Here is a 27258-nt window from a genome sequence, read left to right as displayed (position 1 = left end):
ACTAGAATATTCAGCACAATTCAGAGCTTGTCATGAACTGAAAGTGAGACCCTTTACATGGTTTCTCCAACCACATTTAGCTACTAGGGTATGGGAAGATAATAGAGTTGTATTTAACCAGTGCTTGGGTTTTAGCCAAGGGATTATGTTAAAATAAGGGAGTAGGGGGAATGCAAGGAGTTGAAGATGCATGCAAGGGAGTGATTATAATAACTGAATGTGGAATTTAAGTTGAGAGAAAACAAGAAGTGAATAAAGGGCAGTGGCAAAGTAGGATAAACAAACTAGAGGTCCTGGCAGAGTTTAAAGATGTGTTGATATTGAGGAACTAGAGGAATGACGAAAAAGAACCTGAATTTAAAATTATGGAAGAGTAAGTGACTATAATGAGTCTAGGATATGGCCAGAGGAGTGAATGACTTGAGATAACATGGAAGATAAAAATCAATGGAAGAAATGAGGTCAAGGCATTGAGAGGCAGAGTATTGGGTATACAACCACTAAGAATTCAAAATAAGAATAGAGTTAGAGCCCGGCTGGTGTTGCACAGTGGTTGAAGGTCATCCTATGAACCAGGAGATCATGGTTCAATTCCCGGTTGGGGCACATGCCTAGGTTGTGGGCTCGATCCCCAGTAGAGGTATGCAGGAGGAGGCTGATCAATGATTCTCTCTCATCATTGATGTTTCTATATCTCTCTTTCTCTCCCATACTCTCTGAAATCAGTAAAAATATATATTTTTTAATTTTTAAAAAATAATGTTAGAAAGAGTAATGGTAAATCAAGAACTAAAATTAAGACATTTTTAGAAAAAGAAATGAGGGTTAATAAAATTTAGGGCTCAGTAGATGATAGCCACAAAGAGTAGTGAGACCCAAATATAATCTGATGACATGAGATTCAAAGGTGGGTATTTTTTAGAGAAGAAAAAGGAAGAATGTCTGGAAGCAGAAATGAGAAATAACATATCTACCCTACCTTTATGCCCAATTGTCTGAGAACTGTGAGAGAAAAAACAGCTAGTTTTTAAGATGATTGCAAGGGAAGAGTGTCCTCATAAACAGACCAGTTTCCACAGAGCAAAAGAGAAAACACTCATAGAAAAGGATAAGGATACATGGGATTTTGATGAAAATGGACTGTGAGCCAATTGGCCTGGAGGTCATTCCCTCCCAGTGTTAACTACAACAATCAAGGCTTAACTAAAACAAGACTGTGCATAAAGACCACAAGGGGGTCCACCAAGAGTGTTCTCCTCAGGTAATTGGGGAGGCTGAACCACTGGGCCCTAGAGGACACTTAGCAGAGAAAACCACTTTATCAACACAGGGAAGCATAAAAAATGTGGAGACAAAGAAACAGGACACAAATGACAGAAATGAAGGAAAGCAAACTACTGGATATAGAGTTCAAAACCACACTTTTAAGGTTTTTCAAGAACTTTCTAGAAGCCACCGATAAATTTAGTAAGATCCTTGAAAAGACTGGTGAGACCACCGATAAATGTAGTGAGATCCTCAAGAAATCTAGTCAGACCCTCGATGTTATGATAAAGGACCAACTGGAAATTAAGCATACACTGTCTGAAATAGAGGATATTATACAGACTCCCAACAGCAGACTAGAGGATCACAAGAATCAAGTCAACGATTTGAAATACGAAGAAGCAAAAAACACCCAACCGGAAAAGCAAAATGAAAAAAGAATCCAAAAATACGAAGATAGTGTAAGGAGCCTCTGGGACAGCTTCAAGCATACCAACATCCGAATTATAGGGGTGCCAGAAGAAGAGAGAGAGCAAGATATTGAAAACCTATTTGAAGAAGTAATGACAGAAAACTTCCCCTACCTGGTCAAAGAAATAGACCTACAAGTCCAGGAAGCGCAGAGAACCCCAAACAAAAGGAATCCAAAGAGGACCACACCAAGACACATCATCATTAAAATGCCAAGAGCAAAAGACAAAGAGAGAATCTTAAAAGCAGCAAGAGAAAGAAAGTCAGTTACCTACAAGGGAGTACCCATACGACTGTCAGCTGATTTCTCAACAGAAACTTTGCAGGCCAGAAGGGAGTGGCAAGAAATATTCAAAGTGATGAATGCCAAGAACCTACAACCAAGATTACTTTATCCAGCAAAGCTATCATTCATAATTGAAGGTCAGATAAAGAGCTTCACAGATAAGAAAAAGCTAAAGGAGTTCATCACCACCAAACCAGGATTATATGAAATGCTGAAAGGTATCCTTTAAGAAGAGGAAGAAGAAGAAGAAGGTAAAGATACAAATTATGAACAACAAATACACATCTATCAACAAGTGAATCTAAAAATCAAGTGAATAAATAATCTGATGAACAGAATGAACTGGTGATTATAATAGAATCAGGGGCATAGAAAGGGAATGGACTGACTATTCTTAGGGGGGAAAGGGGTGTGGGGGATGCGGGAAGAGACTGAACAAAAATCGTGCACCTATGGATGAGGACAGTGGGTGGGGAGTGAGGGCGGAGGGTGGGGTGGGAACTGGGTGGAGGGGAGTTATGGGGGGAAAAAAGAGGAACAAATGTAATAATCGGAACAATAAAGATTTAATTAAAAAAAAGAAAAAAGAAAATGGACTGTGACATTTAGAGAGCACAATAGAAAGGTTCAGAAATTAAGGAAATAGAAGGGTACAGAATAAGGAATTTGCAGAGAACCATGAGGATTAAAATCCAGGAGATTAAAAGCACCCTGGGAGTATGGGACTTCTTATAGAGACTGACATAAATAGGAATAAAGGGCATAACGACAGTGCTCAGAGCATCTTCAAGCCCGGTGACTTCCCAGTGTTCAGATCCTCGGACTTTCCTCACCTCACAGCATGGCCCCCAAACGCCAGTCTTCGCTTCCACCCAAAATGAAGAAACCAAAAGCGCCTCCAGCCCCCAAGCTGGAGAAGAAGCCAACCCCTCAGGACTTGCCAAAAGGAGAAAAAGAATAGCAAGAAGCAATTGAACATATTGATGATGTACAAAATGAAATAGACTTAATGAACAATCGAGTGAGGAGATTTTGAAAGTAGAACAGAAATATAACAAACCCCGCCAACCATTTTTTCTGAAGAGGTCAGAATTGATCACCAAAACCCCAAATTTTGGGGTAACAATATTTGCCAACCATCCACAAGTGACTGCACTGCTTGGAGAAGAGGATGAAGAAGTGCTGCATTATTTGACAAGAGTTGAAGTGACAGAATTTGAAGATATTAAATCAGGTTACAGAATAGATTTTTTTTTTTAATGAAAATCCTTACTAAGAAAATAAAGCTCTCTCCAAAGAGTTTTACATGGTGATTCATTTTCAAAGTCCACTGAAATCATATGGAAATCTGGAAAGGATCTGACGAAACGTTCAAGTCAAACACAGAATACAGCCAGCAGGAAGAGACAGCATGAGGAACCTGAGAGCTTCTTTACCTGGCTTATTGACCATCCTGATGCAGGTGCAGATGAGTTAGGAGGAGTCATCAAAGATGACATTTGGCCAAATCCATTACAGTACTATTTGGTTCCTGACATGGATGATGAAGAAGGAAGGAGAAGATGATGATGATGATGATGAGGAGGAGGAGGAGGAGGAGGAGGAAGGGTTGAAAGATATTGTTGAAGAAGGGATGAGAATGAAGGTGAAGATGAAGATGATGAGGGGGAAGAAGAGGAAGTTGAAGGAGAAGATGACTACTGAACACTGATGGATTCCAACCTTTTTTAATTTTCTCCAGTCCCTGGGTTTGCAGTCTTCCCCCCCCCGCCCCGCCCCCCTCCCCCTTGTTCTCAGTCACCTTGTTTTTGAGGTCTCTTTTCTCTCCTTTACACAATGGTTCTCACCTTATTTGGAGGGCAGGGAGATACCTTCAGCAGAATACAATGGGAAAAGACTCTGTGCCCCTTTCTGTTCCAAATTCATTTTTACCCCTTCCTGTCTTAAGAAAAACGTTATGAAATCAACACCACCATGCTCTGTGGGAAAAAAGAAAACCTTCTGCTAACTTAGCTCTGCTGGAAGCTGGAGGTTCCTAGGCCCCAGTGTAGTAGTACACAGAATTCTAGCTTTGTTCTTCCTTTCTCTGTATATTGGGCTGAGAGATTACACTATGTCTCTATGTGAATATGGACAGTTAGCATTTACCAACATGTATTTGTCTACTTTCTCGTTTAAAAAAAGAAAAAAAAAAACTTTAAAAGAGGGAGGTAATAGAAGGTCAGCAAAAGGTGGGTTTGAGATGTTTGGGTGGATTAAGTGGGCATTTTGACAACATGGCTTCTCCTTTGGCATGTTTAATTGTGATGTTTACTGGACATCCTTGCAGGAAATACAATTCTCCTAATGATGACTTCAGCCATGCCACTCGATGGGACAATCAGCAAAACCTATAGGATCTTATTCGGAATTGACATTTCTCTATTGTAATTTTGTTCCTGTTTATTTTTAAATTTTATTTTTGTTTCACTGGAAAGATGCTGCTGTTTTAAACGTTAAAAGTGTACAAATTGCTTTGTTACATATAATAAAACTAAATGTATATATTAAACAAAGGGGGGGGGGATAATGAGATTAGTCCGGATGAATTTAGACAAATATTGGGGGTAGAAGGGATAAATGCTCGGGGGGCTCCACTTTGACCCTTTTAAATGGATGTGAAGAGATGATGAGCAACATATTCTTATTTCAGTGTAGTGTACAGACCCTAAAGTGAACCTTAATGATTATCCCCTCCTAGAGTCACATCTTTGAGTACAAGCAGGTCCATGACTTATTTCTAGCCAACAAAATATGATATATGTGATGGGATGTCATTCTCTTGGTTATGTTACATTATATAAGACTTCATCTTATCAGACTAGAGTGACAGATATTCTGAAGACCTGATGAAGTTAGGTGAGCATCAGGAGAAGGCTACATGCAAGGAACTGTGGATGGCATCTATGAACTAAGGGCTATCTCCAGCTGATAGCCAGCAATGTCAACAACTTGAATAAGCTTGGAAGCAGATTCCTCCACAATCAAGCCTCTAGATGAGAATACTGCCCAGATAACACCTTGATCACAGCCTCATGAAACCCTGAGCAAGTGACTCAGTTACTGATTCACAGTAACTGTGAAATAATAAATGTGCAGTTTTTCAAGCTGCTAAGTTTGTAGTGATTTATTACACAGCAATAGAAAAGTAATGTATATAGTATGAGAGGTTCATCTTGACCCAGTGAAGAAGGTGAAGACAATGTAGGGAAGCCAGGCAGTGTGACCACAGAGTCTCTCTTGACTCCATTCAATGACTGATAAAAGGCTAAGGGGTGGTGGTCTCAAAAGAGTTGGATGTTAGTCAGTAGATGACTTCAGCTGGAGCAAATGGCACATTAGATAGTAAAAAGACAGTTTAGTGGGTAGTACATGAAGACTCTATACATTCTGTTTAATTTTTCTGTAAACCTAAAACTGCTCTAAATAAGAGTCCAGAAAAAAATTTTTTTAAGGCAATCTGAGGTCAAATCATGTAGGGCCCCACATTGCCACACTACTAAATAGCCAATGCTTAATCCATGTGCACATTTCTAAGGAGAGTAGACCTAATAAGACCTCTGCTTTAGGAAAATAATTCTAATTCCAGTCACAGTGCAAAAAAGAAGAAAAAGGTAAGTGGATAGGCCACTATATTATTTCGCAGGAGTACCTGAATTAGGACAGTTTAGTAGGAATGAAAAGGACAGACCGGTAATCTCCTGGAGGTATAAGTGACAGGATGTGGCAGCTGATTAGGTGTTAAAAAAAAAAAAAAGAAAAGAAGAAGAAGAAGAAGAAGCTTTTGAGCTAAAGAGGACACAGGTATTTCTAACAAATGACACTAAGAGGACAGAAGGCAATATTTACCATTAATTGGGATTAGAAACAAAAAGACTGGTTCCAGAAAGGACAGATAATAAGCTCTAAAAAAACAAACAAAAACAAAACAAAACAAAATAGTAAAAAGAAAAGGAGAAAGGAAAAGATTTAAAAAAAGAAATGCACAACAAGAAAAAAATAAAGACAGGCATTACAGTACAGAAAATGTTTTTTCAGTATTAGAGATAGGTAAACTGCTAAATACAATTATATCTCCTCAATCCCTGGAGCTAAAATTTTTATCCATTTTCAAAAGAAAAACTTATATTAGAAATAATTCAACTCAACACTTTCCACCCTGCCTCTATTTTTACACATAAAAAAAAAAAAAATGAGCCCTGGCCGGTTTGGCTCAGTGGATAGAGCGTCGGCCTGTGGACTGAGGGGTCCCAGGTTCGATTCCGGTCAAGGGCATGTATGTTGGTTGCAGGCACATCCCCAGTAGGAGGTGTGCAGGAGGCAGCTGATCGATGTTTCTCTCTCATCGATGTTTCTGGTTCTCTACCCCTCTCCCTTCCTCTCTGTGGAAAATCAATAAAATATATTTAAAAAAAAAAAAAAGATGCCCAAAGAGATAAGATGGTTTGCCTAAAGTTACCAACTAATTAGCGCCAGTGTCTAGAATAGAATCCAGGTTTTATGACTCTCAGTATGAATTATCTTTATGTCCTGAATTATCTTAGAGGCAGCTCTTATTTTCATAAATCAATTACCTGTGTCCCTTTATGGTCAGAAATAACAATGTGGGCATACCAAAACGGGGCATTTTCTTCTCCTGGTTCTTCTTTCTGCCAGAAGGTACAGATCTTACTATATATACGACAGAAAGGATTCTTCTGTATAAATGACAGAAATTATATATGGCAAGAACTAGCAGAACAGAAAAGGTCCAGGTAGCCTATCCTTGACGAAAATCAATATGACAGTAAACTAAAGCCCTGAAAAATATCACTAATGATTTGTATCAGCAGCTCCACACTCCCCCCAACACATAGATGTCCCACCAGAAGATATGAATGCCATCCTGTCTGAAGCCATGAATGCCATCATCAGTGGCTGAAGCTAGTGAAAACCAAATTGCAGTATGCATTTTCAACTGTTACCTAATTTAAAAGGGAAACATTCTCCATAAATACATACCAAGTCTCAAAGATGAACTAATTCTTCTAGTAATTTATACATTAAATTTTAGAGGATAGGCCAGGGAACTCACCCATCATGCTCAACATAAGTTCATTAAGAAAATGCATTTTAGGTCGAACAAAAAAGTGATTTCAAAACTCAAAAGTATCCATTTTTTATAACACATCTCAATTCACACTAGCCATATGCAAGTGCTCAATAGCCTTCCATTATACTGCCAACAGACTTAGTTTATACTGTGACAACTCCCTTCTCTGAGTTTAGAATATAGAGTGAATATATAAATTATTTAAATTATTTGAATATTTAATTGTTGCTTTCCTTAAATACCCTAAAGCAGGGGTGGGGAACCTTTTTTCTGCCAAGGGTCATTTAGATATTTATAACATCATTCAAAGGCATACAAAATTATCAACTTAAAAATTAGCCTGCTATATTTGTTCAAACATTTGATTAATTCACCGTTAATGCCAGACAAATTATTTCACGGGCCTTTATACAGCCGCAGACCAAACATTCCCCACCCCTGCCCTAACATGTCCACTCAAACAGAAAACTAGATATAAAAGGAAATCTAAAGACACTACTAGCAAAATGGAAAAGGCAAAGGTTTTATAGAAAAAAAATGAGTTAGTAAACCAGTTCTGCCACTTACAAGCTGAATGGCCTTTGTCTCAGATTTTTTATTAGAAAATAGCCATTTTGAATGTTATAAGAATCCAATAAGATAATATAGATAAAGCACATGACACAAAGTAGACAACTTGATAAAGAATACCATCACTGATTTAAAAAAAAAAAAAAAGTAAAGTTGCTCCTGTCAAGGTTAAACCTATTTCTTGCTAGTAAAATCTTCTAAAAAATTACATGAAAACTTTGTTTTATTCTTTATCAGTAGACTTCAAGTCTTTTTCACATCTCCACCCCCCCCCCCCAATGAAACTGACATTTTTACATGTCAAAACTGGTCCACTTATTAGCCATTTAACATGGTTCAATCTGAAATTTACTTGCTCAATTAAATTGTAGTGATACCAGCCTGGGTTGCAGTTGCTACACATAAGCAAAGGATGCTAAATGAGGGCTTTAAATTTAAAAGTTCATTCCTATCTTAATGCTTTTACTTTATACAAAGCTCTTCCAAAAAATTAAAAGTTAATATAATAAATCTTGAAAAATATTTCCAAGTGAAATTCTATATAATATTTTTTAATCCTCACCTGAGGATATTTTTTATTGATTTTAGAGAGAGGAAGTGAGAAAGGAAGGTAGGAAGAGGGAGAGAGAAAGAGAGAAACATCAATATGAGAGAGAACATCAACTGGTTGCCTTCCTTATATGCCCCAACCAGGAATTGAACCCACAGCCTAGGTATGTGTCCTGACCAGGAATCGAACACACAACCTTTTTGGTGTATGGGACGATGCTCCAACCAACTGAACCACCTGACCGGAGCTCCTGCACAACCTTTTAAAATTATTTTCTATACTATGAAAACATATATCTGAAAAAGGTGATCAAATAAGGATCATTATCCTGATATGTACAACCAAGCATACAACTCTAGTATTGTTAAGAGGATAACTAATATTTCAAGAGCCAACAATTGTTTAAAATTAGAGACCTCATAAGTATGATATTTAAGTAAATACTCAAACAGAGAAGACAAAATTATTTGCCAGAGAAATTTTGAAGGAGAATTCTCAACAGAACCTACCTCAGTAGTTCTCGAAATTGGTTCACAATGAAAGGGCTAAAATAAAAACAAACAACAAAACTGCCCTAACTATAAGAGATTAGGGTACTAATGGATAGTATAATAAAGTTCCCCTGGTTTTTCTAATATGCATCTAGGGTACAGAATCCCTGTTCTACAAGGATTTTTACTCGTACTCCTACATTTTATAAATCAATGAATTTTGAAGAGAAGAATATGTTCCTAGGCCAGGTAAAGTTCCAGAGGTTCTAGTCTACCAGCAGCTAATACTATTTAGAATAACATAATTCAAATGACAATCATACAAATATTCATGGTACAGTTACATACACAGGTCTCTTTCATTGTAAGAAAACATCACCCTACATTACCATGAAGACAACACCTATACCCAAAAAACAAAAACAAACAAAAAAAACCTCTCTCTCCTATTTAAAGAACTGCAGTAAGATTTACATATTAGAGGGATTGTTAGCAACTTAATTTGTAGAACATAAAAGAAAATTTTCAGTATTTCACTAGGACCATCAAAGTAAGTTTCAATTACTACTGATATTACTTCCTGTTTAAAAAAATTAAATTGCTAAATTCTAAATAAAATACTAACAGCCTGTTTTAAATAAATTTAATCATTCAACTAAAAAAAACCATAATTGATATATAACTGCTATTTAATTTCACTTTTAACATTTAAAAGTAGTTCAATTAAGAATAATCTTACTGTTCTAGAATCCGAGAATGGATTGTATTCATCAAGTCCTGGTGGAACATTTCTTGTCACCTGTGTAACAGATGGGTCCTGGAATAAAATGTGAAGGGGAAAAAAATTTACTTATCCTTTAAGACACAATTTACAAAGCATTTGCTTTATCTGTACTTTTGGTCACCCAGCAAAGCTAACAGAGGAAAATAAAGAAGATTATCAGATTTACTTAGTTCCATTTCAACAAAGTTGAAATTTAAACACACAGCCTTTGCACCCTCAAAGAAAAACAAAAGGAGACTGGGTTAGATGCAAATCAGACGCCCGCAATTATATAAAGACTGAAAATAGACCACATCTTTTTTTTTTTTTTTATCATTTTATTTTTTTATTTTTTTATTTTTTATTGCTTAAAGTATTACAAAGGGTATTACATATGTGTCCATTTTATCCCCCCGCCCTAGACAGTCCCCTAGCCTCCCCTATCCCCCAATGTCTTATGTCCACTGGTTATGCTTATATGCATGCATACAAGTCCTTTAGTTGATCTCTTACCCCCCTACCTCCTGCCCCGCAACCCTCCCCGGCCTTCCTGCTGCAGTTTGACAATCTGTTTGAGGCAGCTCTGCCTCTGTATCTATTATTGTTCAAAATAGACCACATCTTAATAGCTGTGTAACTGATTGCACAAGAGCATCTTAACAAATCTTGGAAAAACCCACCATCTTTTCCTTCAGACTCCACACAGAGTTCAGGTCCCCCCCCCCCCCCCTTTTATAGCTTCCATCAGTTTTCCCTAATACAGATTCCAAGTACCACTTTACAAATCAATGTCTTGTACAGGTAACATCTAGAGCATTCAAAATTGAGTACCTCTTACTCGTTTATTCTACTCCAATACTTCCACTGACCATAGTTTATTTTCCCACATAACCCTGGACTGTCTCCCCTTTCCCAAGTATAATAGATTACCTACCACACTATCCCAGCTTTTCAAATCTTTTAATATTAGGCCTTCCTGCAAATAACTCAATCAAAAGAACCTAAATATTTACTCTACTAGAGGCCTGGTGCACAAATTCGTGCACTTGGAGGAGGTGTCCCTCAGCCCGGATTGCGAGAGGGTGCAGGTGCATGATCGGGGTCAGGGAGGGACATGAGAGATTGGCTGGAGAGGAACCACGGGAAGGCTCCAGGGCGTGTCTGGCCTATCTCGCTCAGTCCTGATCAGCCAGACCCCAGCAGCAAGCTAACTTACCAGTCGGAGCGTCTGGTGGTCAGTGCACTTCACAGTGACTGGTCAACTATCTGCCCCCTGGTGGTCAGTGCACGTTATAGCAGGCGGTTGAGCAGCCTTAGCATATCATTAGCATATTATGCTTTGATTGGTTGAATGGCCGACCGGACAACTGGACACTTAGAATATTAGGCTTTTATTATATAGGAGGATATATAGGATTTCTCTGATTGTGAATGTAATTATGAATATAAAACACAAAGAACATCTCAACTAAATCAACTACATAATTAATGTGAAAAACATTTGCAAACTGAAATGTAACCTCATTGGCCTCCATATCCTTACTTTCAAACGTTGGCATACATCAAAATCAAATAAAACACCGACTGTTGCACCCCACCCCCAGAATTTCTGATTCAATAGGTCTGGGGGAAGGCCTGAGAATCTGTATTTCCCAGGTGTTGTGGTGCTGCTAGTCTGAAGACCACTTCTCTCTTTTCTATAAGGTACCTTCTCCTATTTATCTTCCTCAACACAGATATCAAAATTACCTTTAAAAAATTAATAGCTAACCTTGTCATTCCCCTCTTCCAACCCCTCTCCTATGTCCCTCATCTATTTCAATTTTTTTAGAGGCTCTCCACTAACTATAAGATAACATACAAATTCCTTGAAATGAGATACAAGGCTCTGACCATCTAACCCAGCACCTGCCTACCTTTCCAGCCTTATCAACTTTCTCATAACCACCCTCACCTTGCCAAATCCTTCTGCCTTAACCAAATGAAACCAGCTACTGATTAAGGAACCTCAAACTTGGCAACAACAACAAAAATTCAAGTAGTAAGGATAAATTAAAAGTACAGCACAGACAAAAAATAAAGGTCCTAGGCTTGCTCCACAAGAACATGGGAAGGAGGGAATGAAATCATTCTACTTCCCAGGATTCCCCTCCCAAGCTTTCTAAAAATGAAGAGCAGGAAGATTATCAAGAGGGAATGTGTGCCTCAGGAGAAAATTAAGAAAATAAAAATATGAATATTTTAATCAAATTTTTAGATTTGGCATTGCTGCAGTTAATTTAGAACTGGGTTTATAGTCAGCAAGTGAAGACTTAGTAGATCCAGATAGTGACCAGAAAAAAGAGCAGTAGGTACAGCATCTGAAGGGAATGGCAATAACTAGAGTTGCCAATGAATCACCAAAGCAAAAACAGGGCACACAGAGTTACTAGCTATTCTAGTTAGTGAGTAATAACTTGTTACAGGAGTTTTCTTTCATATGGTACTGCAGAACCTTAAAAGGTCCTCAAAGTGAAGAGAAAAAGAGGAAGTGTGAGGGCACAAGAGGGAAAAGAGGGTAATAGATCAACCCTCTAATCTTCACTTGAATCAATGCAACTCAATTTTTCCCTGTTTTATACATATTGATTTCATGTGAAAATGACTTCCACCACTTGGTGGAAGGAAGTTGAGGGCAGGAAGGTGTGGATTGAGGAGACAACTTGTTAGCTTCCAGAGAATGAATTCAGTACAACTTCCGTGACTGTTGGGCTACCTTCCCTCCTACAAGAATCCTAACAATAGATTTCTATCACCTAAGGTAACCTGAGCCCATCTTCATGCCTTAAAACTGGAACAGGTGAAACCAATATTCTCTACCATTTTGTATTCCATTAAAGCTCTACATAAAAAGTTTGTGCCATTAACTACCTATAATAATAAAAGCATAATATGCTAATTAGACCGGACGGCTGAACAGTGGAATGACCGTCCAGACGACCTTCTGGACGAAGCCGGGGCTTCGAGGGCCTAGCCCCTTGCATGAATTTCGTGCATCAGGCCTCTAGTATTTAAATTTAGTAGGTATGAATACTTACTGCTCCCTAGCATACATACTGATCCACAACACACACACTAATCAAAAACTGCTGTTAAAATTACTGTTTAACTCATTTTACCTTTTCTCTCTTTCCCTTCAAAAAATGAGGGAGAATAACACAAATATAACTCTAGTCTTTAATTTATCCTTTATTTTTCTTCGTATTAGATACTCCCTACAGTTCAAAAGTTAAAGCCAACTTGACAAAACTTAGCTGAGGGGCTGGGCTGAGGGGAGACCTCTCTCGATAACTAAATTGCATCTCTACCTTCAGTTATCCTTTTCTCTATGTTCAACTGCTTCCTCTCAATAGGATGGCTCACACCTACATTTCAAGTCCCAGTCATACTTAAAATGCACACAATCAAATAAAAACAAAAACATTCATTCAACTATATATCACCCTCAAGCTTCTATCAGCCCCAGCTCTCTCCTTCCCTCCTTCCTTCCTTCCTTCCTTCCTTTCTTGCTTTTCCTTTCTATCCACTTCTCCACCTGCCCCCCAACCCTAGATCAAGATGCTACTATTTCTCACATGTAAATTACAATAGCCTTTTTACTTGTCTTCTTCCCATCTTCTGACCAGCTCCCCAATCTATTCTTCATGATAAACCAGAATGGGGAGTTTTTCAAAATGCAAACCTGCTCATGCCAGATTTGATTAATGTGAGAACAAATGTATATTAAGTTTGATTTATACTCTAAGTAATCAAAGAGCATATTTTAGGTCTTTAAAAATTTAAAAAAAAACACTTGGGAATGGACAATGAATGACTGGTGAAATGATTTATGGGACAGGAATTACAAAGATGGATAAATTCTTACCATCTAGATAAATGACTGCTAAAGAAGAAGGCGAACTTAAAATCAGCAGTGCCTATTGACTCTTTTATCACCCAGAGATTGCAGGATTTTTATGATTTCTAGTCTAACATTTAAGTCTTTAATCCACTTTGAGTTTATTCTTGTGAATGGTATAAGAAGGTGGTCTAGTTTCTTTTTCTTTTTTGCATGTACCTGTCCAATTTGCCCAAAACCATTTATTGAATAGCCTATCTTACCCAAATTTATGTTTTTGCCTTTTTGGTCAAATATTAGTTGAATATAGAGGCGTGGGTTTATTTCTGGGTTCTCTATTCTGTTCCATTGATCTATACGTCTGTTTTTATGCCAGTACCATGCATACATGCTGTTTTGATTATTATGGCCTTATAGTAGTTTGATATCAGAGAGAATTATTCCTCCAACTTTGTTCTTCTTTCTCAAGATTGCTGTGGCTATACAGGGTCTTTTGTGGCTCCATATAAACTTGTGGAATATTTGTTCTAGTTTCATGAAATACGCCGTTGGTATCTTGATAGGAACTGCGTTGAATCCATAGATTGCTTTGGGTAGTATAAACATTTTAATGATGGTAATTCTTTCTATCTATGAACATGGTACATGCTTCCACTTATTTGTATCTTCAATTTCTTTCTTCAGTATCTTATAATTTTCCAAGTATAGGCTATTTACATCCTTGGTTAAATTTATTCCTACGTGGGGTTTTTCGATGTAATTGTAAAGAGGATTGTTTTCTTAGTTTCCCTTTCTGAGAGCTCATTATTGGTGTATAAAAATGCAACTGATTTTTGGATATTTCTTTTGTATCCTGCTACTTTACTGAATTCACTTATCTTTAGGGTTCTCTATATACAGTATATCATGTCATCTGCTCCTTTAATATATGAAATACCAAAATACCACTAAATGTGCCAAGCAAAAATTATGTGAACAAATTTTAAAAGGTCTTAGTAATTAGGTCATATTATAAGTATTTAACTTTTAAATGTAGTTTTTCCACTTAAGAGTAAATGTATAGTTCATAGAAGATTTTCTTATGAAACAAATTCTGGCTAAACAAATAATCTACTCTTGATAACTTGGTAGGTAAGCTCCCCAGGTCAGTACTTAAAATCATAGTACCACCAAATCTAAGCATTCTCTACAACAATATATCTTGGGGGGGGGGGGGGGCGGAGGGGGAAATGTTCAGAATTACAGTTGTGAGACCAGAATTCACCTCCTGCTAGCTTTCCATGACTTCAAAAAGTAATCATAACATTAAGAACAGACACAAATATCATAAAAAGGACCTCTGGCAAGAATATAAAATGGTACAGCCACTTTGGAAAACAGTCCTCTTCAAAAATTACCGACATTAAACAAACAAGTGTGCACAACTTTCCAAAATTTAAAGAAAACTTACATCACAAGGTAATCTGAAATAAAAATAAACAGCTCTCATTATTACCCTCAGTTCTTATGATATATAAAAAGCCCTAAACTTTGTAAGACAACCAATAATTTGTATGTTTTGTCTTTGTTACTATTTCTGTTAATACCCAAAAGTTAATAAAAATTACAGTCTGCCTTAGAAAATATAGGCAATTTAGGGATGAAATAGGGAGGATAAATAATCACATGTTGCAACCAAAGATAATCTTGCACTGTTATTTTAAGAGCTTCCCATCTTTGTCTTGATTCAGCAGGGAAAAAACAACTCCTGGAACTGTAAAGAATGTAACAAACAAACAAAACAACTATATACAGAAGGCAGATAAATTAGGTAATTTGCCTAAAGTCACCTAGCTAGGAAGTAAGAGAAGCAAACTTGATAGGCGGCCTGGTTCTAGAGCCACCCTTTTACCTACTCCCCTCTGCTAGTGGAAGACAAAGCTCTGCAAAGTTCATTTACTCCTTCCTCTAACCCAGCCGTGGGCAAACTACGGCCCGCGGGCCGGATCCAGCCCGTCTGAAATGAATAAAACTAAAAAAAAAAAAAAAAAAAGACCGTACCCTTTTATGTAATGATGTTTACTTTGAATTTATATTAGTTCACACAAACACTCCATCCATGCTTTTGTTCAGGCCCTCCGGTCCAGTTTAAGAACCCATTGTGGCCCTTGAGTCAAAAAGTTTGCCCACCCATGCTCTAACCCCTCTAACACCAGGTTAAAGACACAGAAATGTTTGTCTGCAATACATATAGTTCATAGAATATTTTCCTGAAAACTCAACTCTACATGGTGGTTAAGTACCCCTGAGATTCAAGTATAAACATTTCCATAAAAAGTTGTTTTAATCAAATAGAAAAAGCATGTAATATACTTGTTTTTAGTTTTGAAAATACATTAATTTGCATTTTTATAATATGCCACTTACTTGCAAGCAAATTCACTAAAATTTATGACTCAGATGGCAAAAAATAAGATGACAAGATTGACTAAATCAACCTAAAACAAGTATTAACAGCTCTAGGGAAATTGCTAAATGGTAGTAAAATTACACTAGTATACCAACTCCTGGCCATGACTAGCCAATATTCCTACTCTTTTCCCACCACCTTCCACTTTCATTTCTCACCACTTTCTATATTTATTCCAAATCCCCATATGAGGACTCTAACCACCATTAGAGGATTCCCACAAGTAAAATGGCTGCCAACAGCATGCATACAACTAGGCCACTGTATTTATTGTGTAATAATGTTTCTACAATATCCATTGTTTTGACTGATAAGCAAAAACCTTTAATAGCTACACATTCTAAGTCACTTGCATTCAAGTGTTGTATTTATCTTTCCTTGTTTAACTTAACAATCAAGTTAAAATTATCAGTGTATAGCTATTACAAATCCCTTCTTCCTAGTTTTATCCCACCAATACTCAATGTTTGATCTCACAACACTCATGCAAAACACCTTACAATAATACACTTATTCCCTTGTTTTATTAGTTTAAGAGGTTCCAATATGTATTCAGTAATTCATCTGTATTTTGTAAAATAAATGGAAGTGTTTCTTTTATGGAAAAAGAAAAATCAAGTTGGTAATATTGATAGTGTGTTCAAAATTATATTCTAAAAACAAGTGTAAAACCCATTATCACATTGTTTCTTAAAAAAAAAAAATCTTAAAACAAGCAGAGATTTAGAAGCAGTTGCAACACTAGCTCTGGCAATTTTGAAAGCTGGGCAAGCTAACATATATATACTCTAAGGACAATCATCAGGTATTTGGGAGCCATTCTGCATGAAATATAAAGAGCTTTTGAGATAAAAATATTCCATTTGTTTAGCAAGATTAAGAAAAAGTACAGAGATTTTTGAAAAGGGTGCCAAGATCATTCAATGGGGGGGGGGGGGGGGGGAACAGTCTGTTCAACAAATGGTGTTAGAATAACTGGATATCCACATACAAAAGAATGAAGTTCGACCTTACCTCACACCATAAACAAAAATTAACTCAAAGAGCTATAACTATTAACTCTTAGGAGAAAACATATGATTAAATTTTCATTACCTCAGATTTAGCACAGGATTCATAGATACAATATCAAAATTCAAGCCACAAAATACAGATAATTTGTACTTAATCAAAGTTAAAACTTTTGTGCTTCAACACACATTAACAAGAAAGTAAAAAGACAATATCAACAAATAGAAAAAAATATTTGTAAGTCATACACCTGGATAAAGGTCTTGTACCCAGAATATATAAAATCTCTTACTACTTAATAACAAAAAAGTCAACCCAATTTTAAAATAAGCAAAGGATCTAAATAGATATTTTCCCAAAGATATACAAATAGCCAATAAGCACATAAGAATATGCTTCAACATCATATAGCCATCAAGGAAATGAAAACCAAAACCACAGCGGGATACTTCACACCCACTAATATGGCTAGAATAAAACACAGATAATAACAGGTGTTGACAAGGATGTAGAGAAAGCAGAACCCTCATACACCTCTGGCAAGAATGTAAAATAGTGCAGCCCCTTTGGAAAACAGTCCAACAGTTCCTCAAATGATTCAACAGTTACCATATGACCTAGCAATTCCACTCCTAGCTATATACCCAAGAGATTTTAATACATGTGTTGAAACAAAAACTTGTACACAAATACATATAGTAGCACTATTCATAATAGTCAAAAGGTAGAAACAACCCAAATATCCATCAACTGAAAAACTAATATTACTAATTCTTAAAAGCACCCACCAGGGAGAAGGAGATTATTGGATTGCTCTCTGTGTATAGGTCTACAAAGACTTCTTGTGGCAGTTCTTGCATAGGGAAGGAGAACAGGGGCTCCATGCTGGTCTACCATGTGAAGTCAGAAGTTATAGGGCAGTACAGGCTGCCTCAGGAGTAACAAAACAAACAAAATAAAGGTGGTAAGACTTGGCCCTGTCTGCATGGCTCATTGGTTGAGCACAGACCCAGAAACCAGGAGATCGAGGTTCAATCCCCCTTCAGAGCACAAGCCCGGGTTGTGGGCTCAATCCTAGAGGTGGCGGGGGAGGGCGGGCAGAAGGTGGGCAATCGATGATGTTTCTATCTCTCTCCCTTCCTCTCTCTCTAAAAATCAAAAACATATTTTTAAAATTTATCTTTATTGATGAAAGTATTACAGATGTCCCCTTTGTTTTTTTCCCATTGACCCCCTCTGCCCCGCACCCTCCACTCCCAAGCCTTCACCACACTATTGTCTGTGTCCATGGGCTATGTATATATGCATAAAGTGATAAGATTTGGTACAAAGTCAAATCCAATCACCCTCCACTTCATCTTTTACTTCCCACACCTATTGAAAGTTGGGAAATTTCCCCTATGTGATTTAAAAACATCTCTACCACCAAAAACTAAATACAGGTTTAATTCTATCATGTAGACCTATACTCTACCATTCAGATCTATATTAAGTCTAAATACAGATTTAACTCTATCATGGTTTTCACAAGAAAATGTTACCTTGCATTACCTTTTGGCAATTCTGGTTGAATGAAACAAATTCTGGTCACCTCAAATGCTGGGGGAAGGGAGGGATTATTTTTTTTAAAAAAAGATGCCAGGTTTCACAGAAGTTGGAATTCTTCAAGACATGGCAATATCTCTTGTAGCTCAAGATCAGTTCTAATAAGGGACAAGAATTCTAGAAAATAACCCTCAGAAGTCCAGGCCAGATGATTTCTACTCTAGTGTTTCATAATTAAGATAATTAGGCTCTTTCCTCATGTCTTTCCACAGTTATTCCCACTACAACTACCTGTCTTTCTCTCTCTTCTCTCTCTTCTCCCTCTCTCTCTGCTTTCATTCACTTTCCTGATAGCACAGTTAGCTATCTTTGTTCCTATTGGGGCAAAATTTTTGGACTAAACAATTTTATTTGCTTCTGATAAGCTCAGAGACTGGCTTTTCTTGGGCTGGGTACTTTTGGTAAGACCAGTCAGCTGAGGCCAGTGTGGCAAGGGTCACACAACAGAGGACATGATCACCTTTGTGTAAGCAACCACTAAGGGCTATTCCCTCAGCAGAAACTGAGGCTCAGAGCATAGCAGGCCCCTAAAACATGAAGCCTCCTTTCTAGCTGAGATGATCAGACTCAATCCTAATACCAACACATTAAAAGATAAGAGTTTATTAATTCACAAAATGGTCCATACTGGTACAAAAATGTAATTACAGAGTTCAAAGTACAAAAAACTTAAGATACAAAGATCTCTACCTCAGCCCTAGCCGCTGTGGCTCAGTTGGTCGAGCATCGTTCCATGTACCAAAAGTTCACCAGTTTGATTCCCAGTCAGGGCACAACCCGAGTTGTAAGTTCAATACCCAGTAGGGGTGTGCAGGAAGCAGCAGATCAATGTGCACCCCTTCCCCTCCCCTCCCCCTCCACTCTCCCATCCCCCTCTCTCTGTAAAATCAAAAACAACATAAAAAAAAATCTCTACCTCAGCATCTCTGATAGGTCATCCCAATTCTGCTTGAATTCCTTCAAGTACTGGGGAACTCCATTACCAAAAAAAGCATTGTCAGGCTATTCTAAAAGATGCTTTTAAATCTTTGTTAGGACAAAAGTATTTCAATGTAAACTCTGACAATTAGCCTTAGATCTTTCTTTTCTCTGAAGCAAAATCAGTTTATTTACTCAACCAATCAAGACTTTTCAAGTATCTGAATGCCTCGTACTTCCCTTTAGCCTCTGTAGACGGAAACCTACTGAGTAATCTAAACTTCAATTATTCTTCCTAGAGCTTGATTCCAGACTCATGACTATTCTGACTTCTTCTCTGGGCACATTCTACTTTGTTCAACCAACTCTTTAAATAAGTACTCAGCATGCCTGTGGGATAGATCAGAACAGAATATTATACTTTCATTTTTTAAAAATGATCACTAATTTCATTAATCCAATATATATTTCTCAGAAACTATATCACACTGGTGAATCATATTAAGAAAATACCCAATAAATTTCCTGAATCTGCATTTAGCACTACTGAATATTAATTGTACTCCCCCCAAAAAAACACACAAAACCTTTGTTTTGGTAATATCAGTGAAAGAGTTTAATTTCAAAATTTTTCAGTCACCATCATCTCCATTATGATTATTGTTAGACTCATGGGACCAAAATAAAACTGTGTTCAAATACTAGTATGGTAAAAAAAAAAATACCCCACCCCCATTAGCAGCTTCCCCTTATACCTGCCTGAGAGCTTTCACTGGCCATAGGAGATGCTCAACCTAGACAAAAGGTTTTCTAAATAACTTAAGAGTGTTGATCCAAAGCACCCTGACAATCTAGCCTACATAAAAACAATTGTCTCAAAAAGAATAATGGATGTGTCTTAAGGTACAGTTTGAACCCTGATAAGATTAACAAGAAATTGTTAAGAGAGTTGTGCCAATCTGAACTAAAAGGAACTGAGATTTCAAAATGAAAAGAGGCTTTTGAGCTCCCAACTTTCAACAGGTAGGAAGCTGACTGAAAATGCTACTCAGCTGCAAACAGGGGTCATTTATGACAGAGGAAAATGACTTCTCAGAAGGTGGAGCCAAAAGCAGAAGGAAGGAACATATTAAGGAAAGACTTCCAGGTAGTAGAACTGGTACCTAATCAAGGAACACTCACTGCCCCTGAAGTAGGGGACAATAAATACAGGAACCTGGCTGGATTTCAGACTTGCTATGGACCAGCAATCGTGCCTCCCCCTCCTCCCCTATTTGAATAGAAGTGTGTATTGAGGTTATCCTGTAACTGTCTCACCATTTGATTCTGGGTATATCTTTCCAGTCCTAGGTCTGTATCAAGAGGGACACAGCTGCTCTGATCAAGAAGTGGAATCTAATCCTCCCCTCTCCTTTTAATCTGGGCTAGCTTTGTGGCTTGTTTTGACTAACAATGTAGTTGAAGTGAAATGACTCAAGAAGCCTTGCAGCTTCAGCTCTTATCCTCATGGAACAATGTGGCCACTATGTAAACCACCTAAACTATTCCTAGTAGAGAGGCCACATGAAAGAGAACCAATTGCTGTCCCCCACTGACAGCCCCAGGTAACTGTGAGATACTTTAATGAGGACATCTTAAACAATCCAGCCTCGGTGAAGGGGCTAGATTAGCAATTTTCAACCTTCATCATCTCATGGCACACATAAACTAATTACAAAAATTCTACAGCACACACACACAAAAATTATATTTTTTGCCAATCTGACAAAAAACAGGTATAATTTTGATTTACAAAAAAATAATAATAGTAATTACCTCCCCTTTTTGCTCCAAAGTGACTTTTTTAAAAATCAGGTGCCTATACTTGTATATAAGGATTTCTGGTACCAAGAATTAACCAATCAGATGCAACCTTATTATGCGACATGACCAATAAGATGCAATTCTAATATGTGACCTATACATTTATGGTTCAAGACAGGGCATTCATGCCAGAGGACTACTGTTGTGTTGGCTGTTGTCATTTTTTTATTTGACAATCTAAGGGAAAAGGGGTCTGTGCCTCTGACTAAATTAGTCAAGTATTGCATATTTTAAAAACTCTTACAGCACACCGGTTGAAAATTGCTGGGCTAGATGATTGAAGCCATCTGAATGACTTCAACCACTAATATTCAAAAGTAAACAAACTGACCAGCTAAGCAAGAGAATAGTAAGCAAATAATTGTTTTAAGCCACTGCATTTTGGGACTATTTGTTTACAGTGACAGATAACAGACAATGGTAAATAATAATGCATCTTAATTTGATGAAATATAATCAGCAGCAGAACACAAGCTTTTTAAAAACATCAACCTAAGAAAAAAGAGTGGGAACTTACACAGTTGATCTGAATGTAAAATACCATAACTACTATCACTATGTCCATATTAATGTTGAAAGATAAAGCTTTGCAATGTTAAACTACTACAGAAGAAATCCTCAAAATCCTTTCCTAATGCTAAAACATCTCCAATCTTAAAATTTAAATGGATAAGGGAGGAGTGACATCAACTTAATGTAAATGAAAACAAAATAGATAACATCTTTGAATTATGGGTCACTTTTTAATGACGAGGTTTTCAATTTTTAACTTCAACTAAATTCTTAGAATACTTTCAACATTACTGTAACTTAAAAGATAACATAAATAAGAATGCTGAGTTGAGTTGTAAGCCATGTTTAAGAGATAGAGAATTAATTTTTGAGGCCAAAACAAAATGGACATTGTGCTCCATTTTAATAGAGTTACTTAATTAGAGAGGAAGCATATGCAGTGACAAAGCATTAGAATTCAGACAACCCAGAATTAGTCTAGCAGGGTGACTCAGGGTAAACCACTTCATTATTTTTTACCTTAATTCCTCAACTATGACCTCAACTATGCCAAAAAACTACTACTAGCACTCTAGAAGAGTCAAAAGGAACATGAACTTCACCAAATTAATAAGCTAAGAATAATATGGTTATATGCAATTAAATACAATTCCTTGAATTATTATTTATACTACTTATTATTATCAGATTAAAGCCATCATGCATTGAGCACTTATTACATGCTAAATGTATGTTCACCTAATCCTATTAACAATCCTATGGAGAAGGTAATGGTACCATTATCCTATTTTACAGAATAGTAAACTGAGATGTAGAGTGGCTAAGTAACTTTCCAAGGTTTCATGGTTGGTTAGTGACAAAGCCAAGATCAAATGCACCAAATACAAAACAAGAATTCTGTTGTGCAAAATGCAACCAAATAGAGTGCCTTGGAATCAGGAGATCTAAGTTCTAATGCCAATTCTGCACTACCTACACCTGGATATAATACAATGAGCAAACCCTGGCCAGGATTGCTCAGTGGTTGGAGCATTGGTCTGTGCACTAAAGGGTCTCGGGTTCGATTCCAGTCAAGGGCACACACCTGGGTTGCATCCCAGACCAGTAGGGGCCAATGCTGGCCGAAACCGATCAATGTGTCTCTCTCACATGGATGTTTCTTTCTCTTTCTCCCTCTCCCTCTTCCTCTCCCTCACCTTCTCCCTCAATGGAAAAAAATATCCTCGGGTGAGGATTTTTAAAAAAACAACAATGAGCAAGTTGCAAGCTAGCAATAGAAATCAAAAGGTTCTTAATCAAGAAGAAATTAGGGTCATTGTCAAATGTAAAATAGCATGTATCTAGGCTTTTTTTCATACATAGAATAAGCTCTAACTAAATACATTTTAAGATTTTCCTTTCCTAACTTTGAGATTTTTATTCTATTTTAAGAAATTACATTAACTGTTATTTCTACAGTGAATTTTCTAATACAATCAATTAGCACATTAATACCATATACTAAATCATATTAGGAGACATGAAAATTTTCTGGCCACTTACTGTTCCCTCCTTTGAACAAGTTACACTCATAATGACTTGTACTCATACACTCTTTCACTGACTTATAAGATCCTATATTACTGATCTCTCCTCTGGTTATTAAACTCTCTCCTTTTATTTCACTTTCCAAGCATGTTTGCTGCCATGTTAAGCTAATATCCATAAAAATAGAAATGTTTCTTAAATAGTTGTTGAAAGAATGATAACTGAAAAGAATAAATAACATTCAGCAATTACTCAATAAATACATTGACTATACAGAAAATATTTTTCCTCTCTAGCTTTAAAACCACATTTTACTAAAGATTGGATTATCAAAAACGACCATATAATAATCTTTTTTTCAGATTATTATACATTTCCAGTTATTCCAAGTTTCTTGATGCACAATGAAAATTAATCAAATGCCATAAACTCATTAACTGAGCCTATCACAACTCCTAAAATAAAGCAATCAATCAAAAAAATGAACTGAATCCAGCAAATAACTTTACAACAGCTAATAAAATCAAGTAAACCACTAGTCACATTACCTAAAGACATATCATCAGAAATTATTTTCATGACATGGCTCAAATGAAGATGCTGACAAAAAGTGTTCCTAAGCCGTGACTGGTTTGGCTCAGTGTATAGAGCGTCAGCCTGCGGACTGAAAGGTCCCAGGTTCGATTCCAGTCAAGGGCATGTACCTTGGTTGCCGGCACATCCCCAGTGGGAGGTGTGCAGAAGGCAGCTGATAGATGTTTCTCTCTCATCGATGTTTCTAACTCTCTATTCCTTTCTCTTCCTCTCTGTAAAAAAATCAATAAAATTTTTTAAAAAAGTGTTCCTAACATAAAAGTGAAGCAAAAGAAATATTTTAACACTCTGAAAAAGCAATGGAAATCAAGTAGCTTTTAATCAAGAAATTAGGTAGTTGCCAAATATAAAATATCATATATTTTGAAAATATGAACTTTATTTTATAATATTGAAAATATTAACATATTTGAAAAGAAAGGTGATTATAACATAATACAAAGATGGATCTAGAAACTTTTTATATTTAGGTAGAGAGGACCAGAAATGCTATTTCAAAAATGACATTTATATAGAAGGCAGGCAAAAGTGAAGGAAGAAAGAATATGCTATAGATGTCAAGTTTGACTTTGAAAGAGGAAGGGCAGCTGGAAACAAATGGAAAGATAAAGGGTCAGCTACACTGTGCTGGGACTGTCAATAAAAACAAGGAAAGACCATTAACAGGAACATGTGTGCAATCAGGTCTTCTTTAGGCCTAAATTATCCATCCCTTGAAATATTTTATGAACCTGAATAAAAATTATCCTCTGTATGCATCCACTTATAAAGAACAAAAAGTTTATAATTTTATGCCACTCTCAATGAGTATTTAAAACTATTCTGGGGGTTAGAATTAGTACAGAAACCTTATGTGTGGCAGAAGAGGAAAGTGTCATGGCAACACTAGCTGTCACAAAAGAGCATTCTGGGCTAAGAAGAAGACAATGTTGTGCAATAGCAAGAACACCAGCTATAGGAGTAGGGGGAGGTAGAGTAAGCTATAGGGGGCATAAATGATGATGGAAGACGACTTGCTTTGGAGTGGTGAACACACAATACAGTGTACAGATGACACGCTGTAGAATTGTGCACCTGAAACCTGTATAATTTTGTTAACCTCTGTCACCCCAATAAGTTCAATATAAAGGAAAAAAAATTAATAAATAAAAGAGAACCAGATATATAAAATATGGTATGAAATGGAATGACCAAATAGGAAACTGATAGCCACAATGTCAGACACTGAAAAATAGCATTAATGAATTAAGTGAATAGGAAAATCTAACAGGTTCTTAATATTATAACTTTAAAATAACACCCATTTGACAAGTTATGAAATCTCTCTTTAGAAGTTCTATGACTAAATAATCAGATTTTCCACAACATGGAATGATAGGACACTACATACTACACTTCTGAGAAAAATCTCCTTAAAATGCAACCATATCATCTGTAAAAACCTGAAAGTTTCATGCCAGTTGCACAGAATTATCTCAAGTGAAATTAGAGGCAAAGGATAGTGACAAATGGGTCCATTCTACGTTTATACAGAGTGCGTCCAATTGTCAATTATAACCAGGGTCATCTAATTAACACAATCCTCCATCAAATTATCAGGCGAAAAATCAAAATTGGGATATTTTTTTTTTCCTCTTCCAGATTCTTCATCAGAGATCAAACCAGGAGTCAAAAGAAGAAATGTAAACTCAACAAACCAAGGGTGGCACTCATGTGACCACAAATTAAAAGTTACGATTTCATTTTGTGAGACTACGAATTCAGGTTACTACCGCATATATCCAGGGGAAATTAAGAAACGACTTCCCTTCCAACCAACATTTGGGAACAACTTTCGCGTCCTAGGCAGCGGAGCTCATGGACAAGCCCGGCGTGCCTTTCGGGAGCTACTTGTTTAGCTACTGCACTCAGGGAAGCGCAGATCATGAACGCCTCCGTCTCCTTCCTTGGCCGTTCCTGAGCCAGACCCTTCCGGGGCTGCGGCTGATGAAGAAGGTTGTCTCCGAGAAGGACGGGAGCTCACGTGGGGAGGGAACGGTATCCTGATACAGCCCGGAGGACCGGTGACGCACGGGGAGCTTGGAACGCAGCCCGGCGCTCCCCTTCCCAGGAGCAGCTAGGTGGGCAGGTGATCGTCCGCCTGCACTATTCTTTGACAGGTGTGTTCATTTTTTACTTCGATAGCAGACCCTCCACCTCAGCCTAAATGTCGAAGGGGGTGGCAGCGCCACACAAGTATCTCTGAGCGCAACACAAGTTTAAGAAATAAAAATACCACCACCACCCCCTTTTTTTTTAATTGCAGCCTACTCGGTGCCCTCACCTCTTCTACACACCTCGGCCATCACTCCAGGCAGAGCTCCTCGGCGCCGCCTCGGGTCCCCATGACAACCCCACGGAGGGCAAGCTCCCTCCCTCCCCCTCCGCCGCCGGCCGGGCCGGGCCGGGCCAGCCGAGCCAGCCTGGCAGGTGACAACTCCACCTGCCAGGGCTCCCACCCGGGCCGCTCCCGACAGGAGGCCGGGAGCCCTCGGGCGCTCGGGCCCACTCCGGGGCCAGGGCATGACGCTCCTCCGTCGGGGACGTGGGGAAGGGGGTCCGGACGCGGAGGTGAAGAGATTCCGCTCCGACCCCCAAGCCAGTGACGCGGGGGCCCGGGCGCGAACCCCAAAAGGAGTGCCGCCGCGGCCCGGAGCCCCAGTCGAGGCGGCCGAGAGCGGCCGAGGGGCGGGCGCGGTGGGCGCGAAGGAACTTGTCGGTTTTCGCAAACAAGGACACCTCGCGGCGGCGGGAGAGGCTGGGGGCGACGCTCACCTTGAAGGGGTTGTTGAGGTCCGGGTCGGCAAACGGGTTACTGTCGAAATCCGACATCTCTCTCGCGCTCCGCGTCACCCACCCGACCCAGGCGCAGAGAAAGAGACGAGGCGAGGCCGCCGCCCCCCTGCGCGCTCACGTCGCCGCCGCGCCGAGCGCCGAGCAGATCCGGGTCCAGCTGCTGGGCCACCCAGCCGGCCGCGCCACTGAGCATGCCCCGTGCGCCGCTCCCGGCCGCGCCGCCGCTCCCGTGCGCCGTCCTGTTCCTCGGGGAAATCCCGCGCTCCGGGCTTTGGCGACAACTGCGTGGGGGCGGAGGAAGCCTGGAACGAGGACTCCGGAGCTGCTTGATCCGTCCTATATTCCTTGGGCCCGACTGAGATTCTGCATCTCATCTTTTTTTTACAACATGGGTATTTTATGTGTTTATATTTTTAAAATATGTTTATGGATTTCAGAGAGGAAGCCAGAGATAGAAACACCCATGATGCAAGAGAATCTTTGATTGGCTGCCTCCTGCACGCCCCCAACTGGGGAGGGATCCAGCCCGCAACCCCGG

General features: G+C 38.3%; 1 protein-coding gene and 1 pseudogene across 4 annotated transcripts in view; one reads left to right on the top strand and one right to left on the bottom strand.

The window, feature by feature from the left end:
• Window positions 1–26919, bottom strand: part of SCAMP1 (secretory carrier membrane protein 1) — a 71633-nt gene extending 44714 nt beyond the window's left edge. Inside the window, exons 1-2 of one of the 4 annotated variants that reach the window (XM_036308828.1) lie at window positions 26700–26917; window positions 9505–9582 (exon numbers count right to left, since the gene is read on the bottom strand). In XM_036308828.1, coding sequence (XP_036164721.1) covers window positions 9505–9582; window positions 26700–26756 — 135 coding nt within the window. In that variant the 5' untranslated portion in view covers window positions 26757–26917. Of the gene's footprint in view, window positions 1–9504; window positions 9583–26699 lie in introns of all 4 variants that reach the window. The other 3 variants (XM_036308829.1, XM_036308830.1, XM_036308831.1) reach the window with 3 other exon arrangements.
• On the top strand, window positions 2619–3727 carry LOC118655897 (annotated as a pseudogene).
• Window positions 26920–27258: the final 339 nt, after the last annotated feature.

This window comes from Myotis myotis, unplaced genomic scaffold, assembly GCF_014108235.1.
Source record: "Myotis myotis isolate mMyoMyo1 unplaced genomic scaffold, mMyoMyo1.p scaffold_m19_p_5, whole genome shotgun sequence".
Classification (NCBI taxonomy): Eukaryota; Metazoa; Chordata; class Mammalia; order Chiroptera; family Vespertilionidae; genus Myotis; species Myotis myotis.
The sequence above is the reverse complement of the archived record's forward strand: the minus strand, read 5'-3'. Positions and strand labels throughout refer to the sequence as shown.